The 6,503-nt window shown below is 49.5% G+C and overlaps 1 protein-coding gene across 2 annotated transcripts in view; it reads right to left on the bottom strand.

Annotated features, from left to right (window-relative positions):
* Nucleotides 1–637: 637 nt before the first annotated feature.
* Nucleotides 638–6,503, bottom strand: part of tsc22d3 (TSC22 domain family, member 3) — a 32,377-nt gene continuing 26,511 nt past the window's right edge. Inside the window, exons 1-3 of one of the 2 annotated variants that reach the window (XM_056600857.1) lie at nt 2,600–3,923; nt 2,077–2,128; nt 638–1,127 (exon numbers count right to left, since the gene is read on the bottom strand). In XM_056600857.1, coding sequence (XP_056456832.1) covers nt 825–1,127; nt 2,077–2,128; nt 2,600–2,724 — 480 coding nt within the window. In that variant the 5' untranslated portion in view covers nt 2,725–3,923 and the 3' untranslated portion in view covers nt 638–824. Of the gene's footprint in view, nt 1,128–2,076; nt 2,129–2,599; nt 3,924–6,503 lie in introns of those variants that run through there. The other variant, XM_056600856.1, reaches the window with a different exon arrangement.

Below are 6,503 nucleotides of genomic sequence, written 5' to 3'. Positions count from 1 at the left end.
CCTCCGCCTTTGTTTTATAATGTCGTCGTTATGGTTTACAATGTACACGTCTACACAGAGAAATTCAATCGTATTACGACAGAAACATTCCTGAACGGAACTGCTCACGTCGAGCACCGGGATTCAGATGAAAAGATGAAAAGATGAAACTTGGGTATTGTTCTCGTTTTGAATCGTCGGGACAAATCCACAGATGGGGAGGGGGGAGGGAGACAAAAAGAAAGCGGGAACCCTGTCATCTTTTTACTCCCGGAAACCCTCACTTCCAAGATAGCACCAGCAGGGCCAGCCCAAGCTCGTATCCACGTCCTGCTTCAGAGCAGGTGTGGTGGTGGTGGTGGTGGGGGGGGGGGGGGTGCTTTCTCTGTCCCGGAGAAAGCGCTGTGGTGGCGCTGCAGTCAACAACGTCATCCCACTCAATTCCTCCTCCCAGCGCTTTTGTCTACGCAAGAGTGACTAAGGACAAACAAAGAGTTGGAAATGGTCCGATGTCGGGCCTGAGTCCGCACCAGTAAAAAGCGTCTTTAGTGCTCGGCCTGTGCTTTTGTTTGTAACCAAATGTCAACAAGTCAGTGCCCCGTCCTGCCTCTGAGAGGAGGTGGGGGGGGGCGGGGTGGGGGGGGGGGGGGGGGGGGGGTGTTTGGGAGCCGCAGAAACCTTTCCTTTCCTCCCCTTCGGGTGGAAGGGTTTCATATCCCCTGAGGGTCGGTCTGCCCTTTGGTACGAAAACGGCAAACTCGCGTCAACGCTGGACGGCGCCGTCCGCGCGGAGCTCCGCTACTGCTGTTGAGGACGGGGGCCCGGCCCGCCCGGAGCCCGGCCCCTCACACGGCAGAGCCGGGGGTCAGGGGGCACGGCGGGGCCGGCTGCAGCAAGAGCTGTGACGGGTGGTGGCGGTGGTGCCCCGAGCCCCCCGTGGACTGGCTGGACTGATTGTCCAGGGTCAGCAGCTCGCTGGCCGGGACGCACAGCTGGAACTTCTCCATCTGCTCGGGGCTGGCCAGGTTCTTCAGCAGGCTGTTCTCCCGCTCCAGCTGGTGGTTCTTCTCTGCCAGCTCCTTGATCTGCTCCTTGAGGACCTCCACCTCCTCGCGCACTGCGTACATCAGGTGGTTCTTCACCAGGTCCTGGGGGGGGGGAGGGGGGATGGTTAGAGGTGTGTGGTAGAGACATCAGAGTGCCAGTGAACAGGCCCTTTGTGTACAGTGTAATACGGACGCAATACGGATTGTCTGCACAATCATATTTTTGAGGGGGAGGCGCAACTAGTGATCATCAATATGTCATAAATGACCAGTCAATGCTGAGTACGGTGTAAGCTACAAGTAACTACAAGATATAAACTGGTCGAGTTACTTGGAGGGGGGGAAATGATACACAATCCGATCTAAATAGCAGTCCCTTGTAGTGTTACATATTATAATTCCTATTACTCAAAAGGTTTACATGCACAACAAAGTGCAAAACCTGTATAGGTTCCTCTAAATGGATGAATAGCCTCATAGTGAATAGCCCAAATAGTTCTCTATAGGTTTTGTTTGCTTGTATAATTTAATGAATAACAAAATAATATTGCACTGTTAATTACATGTCATATCTGGCAACCAAAACAGCAAAAAGCCCATGGTGACCTCTCTCTCTCACTGTGCTTTATATTCTGATGCATAGAATGAAAAACAAGACCCTGTCAAGTGCAGACGTACGGACGCACACGACGACACTAAGCCAACTTCCTGTGAGCAGATAAGCCCCGAGAAGGAGTGGCATGCAGAATGATACAGAATGAACAAATATTTTTGTTCCTGGACAGTTGTCTAGGACCGGATGTAGCGAGACCATTGAGGGATGAGGGAGACCATTGAAAAAAATAATAGTACAATAGAAATGGGATTTTATCACATGACCACTACAGCATCACATGCCTTACTTCAATGGGTGATATGGTTGTGCAGTAGGTTAAGTTAGGCACAACTGACACCAATCTGTATCACTCTTAAACAGCAGCACCCAAGACACTATGAACAATGCGTCGTATGTCGCATTGTGTTGATGTAGTGTTTTGTGTTGTGAACTCACCATCGCCTGCTCAATCTTGTTGTCAATGGCCACAACGCTAGCACCAGAGGCACTGCAGAGAATGTGGGGGGGGGGGGAGAGAAAGAGGAAAGAAAGAAAAGGGACACCATGAATGAATGAACGAATGCACCACATCGCCCCTCTGGGACACTTCTAGAAAATGACAATCCCCGAGAAATACCGGCGTCAACGTATTCTATTACCATCCCTGTCCCCAGCGTCCTATCATACTGTTCATTGTGCTGCCCTCGCCGTGCAAAACAGAAAGCAAAACCCATCGTTTCTCAGAATCGACAGTTTTAATTGAAAAACAAGATCGCCTGATCGATGGATCATTCAGACAATATACATCGAGGAAGGTCACGGCGAGACAGAAATAAACATGCGCGTAAAATGCGCATAAAAAACAGGTCAGTGTACACGCTGTACTGGGAACGACGGGGTTCCCAGTATGCGTAATTCCTTTACGCATTACATAACGTCGCTGCAGGGATAACAAGGGGACGATTTTCGATTTAATTACCTGTTGTCAAGTTTCACCGACACCACATCTCCCCCCAACAACGAGGAGAAGAACGAGATGGAGAAGTTGTGCAGCTGGTAGACAGCCACCTCCATCGGCGTTTTGCCGAACATCTCAGTGCTCATATTGAGGACCAAAGTGGTTTGGATGATACTTCTCGCCACGTTTGCGACGGGTTGGGGAGCTGTTTTTACAGATCCGTATTGGTATTCAGCTTAAAATCACACACACGACGCACGACGATCTCGATCTAGCCGGTTTGCAGCTGTGCTTTGGAGCGCTTTGTCAAGTGAGATGAGCTTCGTTGGGTGCGCAGGCAAGAGTGCGGCTATTTTCCGCCACAAGCGTTTATAAATGCCGAGCGCTCTGACGTCATATGACGCTGAATACATTATGCAAATGAGGCTGCGGACACGGGTTTCACAGCTGCCCCTGTGCTGAACTCGACTCCTCCCCCGGTTGACCCGCGCTACACCGAGTGCACGCAACCGCTGCTGAACCGAGCAAATAAAGTAAACAGCTCTTCTTCCTCGACTAAATGTGTCCACCGCATGCATGCAAGCACACTTGTATTTTAGCCGAGCGTCTTATTTATTTGAATGCTCCATTGCAATGCAATACGACGAGGAAAAAAGAGCATTCATTCGTTTATCTGCCTTGTCATTCTTTCAACAACATCCCGACGCTCTGCCTCGTAACACCGTTTTTGTGTTCAATGTTCCCATTTAAATTGCATTTAAATGTCCCTGTCACTTTGGTTTGTTAATTGCACATGCAAGACCACTAGGTATTGCACTACCTGTGTTTTGGTGGAATTCTACTATGGGTACATTTCCATACACTACCGGTAGATTTCCTCAGTGTACTTTGGCACTCTATCATTCTCTACTGGTGGGAACCCGTATTGCATCTATTCTGTATGCCGCTGGAAAAAACAGGTTTGTACCGGAATATTCCATAATTTGCAGGGTGCACCTTGAAGAAAAACAAAGATGTTTCGCCCTACAAATAGGATGATTTTAATGCTTTAAAAATAAAGCATTAAAATCATGTCAATGTGCTGCTTGTCAGTGTATAATTTCCCTCATATTTTTGTGAAAAGTCTAAATAAATATTTCTGCACCATTAAAAGTTCACGCTCTCGTTCAAGCTATTTTGTATTACTGTAGTTTGTTTAAAACACATTTACAAAGTTGCAACTACTTAGCAAAGATTCATAACAAGAGAAGAACAGAAATCATTCAAATCATCTTATTTTTCCCAATAATCCCAACTATTATCCACATTGTGCACCACAGCTAGAGCTGGGGTTTTGCTGTGTGGTGAACAGTAAGTCAGAGAGGCACCTGGCCCCTGCTCTGCCTCTCAGAATGGACATGCTGCTGTTACGCAACCGGAGCAATTAGGGGCAGGAAGCCGGGGCCTGGCGGGGCAGCCTCACAGCGCAGCCTCACAGCGCTGTGCAGAGAGCATGGAGCGGTGATTAGGGGCCTCCGCCGCGCCTGTCGGCTCCCATCTCAGCCCACCTCGTCGGGCTGCCAGCTCTAATACAGGGCTCGCAGGTGGAGGCAGGTGGATTCACCTTGACCTGTGCTAATAGCCCCCCCCCAACCCCCCCCCCCCCCCCACACACACACACACACACACACACAAACACACAAACACACACACACACACACACACACACACACACACACACACACACACAAATACACACAAAGAAAGAAAAGTACTGATGCATTTCCAGTATATCCACGTTATTCGAGATGCCCGTTATTCCAAGGCCAATGATACAAATGCCTCAGTCACACCCCGTCCTGCACTCACTCCAAACTTCATCATCATCTGAACAATGCCCAGAAACGCCAACACAGTCCACCCCTACAGAATGACCCCTGATGGAAATATTCAAGAATATGGCGTGTGTTGGATGCCGTCTCCACTTCTGGGCAGCAAACACCCTCCTTCTTTGCCAGTTTGTCTTAGTACCTCCGTGATAGCATACCAGCTTGAACTTCCCAGTGATCTTTAGAATATCATCTCAACCCCCGACTCTTTGAGTCCAACACAGCTGTCTATCAGTGTGTACCAGCGTTATCCAGAGCAGGCGGCGGATGAAGGTGAAAAAACATAACAATAAGAATATCGTTAAGGGCAATTGAATACCAATTTCTGTCAAGCTTATTCTGGGATAGCTGTAGGGATCAATCAACATCACACATCCTCTGTTACCACCGACATAAAGAGCAAGAGAGGCGGGAACGGTGTTGCCATGGTTATGTTTCTCAACCCTTGGGTTTCTCTGAAAATGCGTAGACTAAGCAAACATAATTATAGCCCAGAAAATAAATAAATACACAAGGCTAGAGGCATCACCTCTGTGGAAAAAGCGGACACAAAGGATGCTGAAAGCTCTCCCAGAGGCTGGGCCCTCTCCTCAGGACCGACTCCTCACAGTGAAAGCTTGGCCCTGCCCAATCAACTGCAAGGAAAGCTCAGCCCTGCCCAATCAACAAATAGTCAGCCCTGCCCGATCAATCAGGATTTGACGCTGCCCAATCAACAGCCAGGATTTGACTTTTGCTTTTGACATGGACCCCGGGAGAGCAACGACGACTCAAACTTGTCCTTCGAAAAGCCATCAAACAAAGAATATGCTCCAATCTGTGTAACTAGAGGAGGCATGATTGATGTCCGTTCCTGATGGAGATCATTATGGGGACATCACAACAACAAAATTAAGCTATTCACTCAGTGTTTCCCTGCTCTTCTTTCAAGATGAGAGAGATCTGCTGCTGTGCCTTCTGGAGTGCCTCCAAAAAGCACTGAAACATTTCTCACACAAATCCCTTTGATGGAGCCATCAAAAGGCCCCCCATCCCCTGGATGGAGCCATTAAAAGGCCCTTGTACGGCCACTATTAGCGGGGATGAAATGGCCAGGGCTGGCCGGATCTTTTTTTCCCAATATTTGCATTTAGCACTCTGCCGGTCATCAGAATGAGCTTCCTTCATAATTAAATCTTTCCATTACAAAATAGCATAACATTCATCTAATTGGTTTTATCCAACTGGACAGGTTAGCAGGCATGCTATCTTCCAATCCCAGCTGATTTCCAGCTATTTCCCGGCCCCTACCATGCCCAATCGCCAATACCACCACCTCTTTTCTCCAACTTACCGGCGGTCCGGCCTTTTGAAAACACTGGGCGAGTACGGGGGAGAGCAGGTCGTGGGCCTCAGGGCCGGACAGCCCAGGCGCTTCTGTTGCTGCTGGAGGTGGTGATGACAGACGACTCTGTGGGGGGCTTCAGCCGGACACTGGGCGCCCACCGCCCGGGGAGAGGGGGCCGTGGCCGGGGCCGGGGCCGGTCGGCGGGGTCGTGAGCGGGACTGTCCCATGTCGAGTCAGGGATTGGTGGTATGGGGCTGACGCTGCCGGGACGGCTGCAGCTGCTGCTGCTTGATGGCTGCTGCCGCTGCCCTCATCATTTGTTCTCACGCGGGGACAAAGGCACGATTGAGCGTGGCCCACTGCCGTCACCATGGACACGCAGCCAACTGGGGAGGACTTGGCACAGATCGGCACCGAGGCGATGTGTGTCGGAAGAAGGGTTTGTTTTCTCTTATAAAACCAATGCAGGACAGGGAACCATTTACCCTCATTCCCATCTCTCCCCTATCTCAATAAAGCATCATTGTTGTTACCCCTTTGTTCTGTTCCACAAGGTTGTAAAAAATCGTGATTAGGACAAGATTATAGACGCTATTTAGCTATTCAACGTAAACTTGCTACGGGACCATCCTGACAGGAAGACGATCGAGCAGGCTGTTATTGGAGACATCCAGTTAAGTGACGCCACTGTTTCAGACCAGCAGACGTAATCCACATCCGCATCACATGA

This window comes from Gadus chalcogrammus, chromosome 10 (genome assembly GCF_026213295.1).
Source record: "Gadus chalcogrammus isolate NIFS_2021 chromosome 10, NIFS_Gcha_1.0, whole genome shotgun sequence".
NCBI classification, from domain to species: Eukaryota; Metazoa; Chordata; class Actinopteri; order Gadiformes; family Gadidae; genus Gadus; species Gadus chalcogrammus.
Note: the sequence above shows the minus strand (reverse complement) of the source record. Positions and strands in the feature narration are given on the sequence as shown.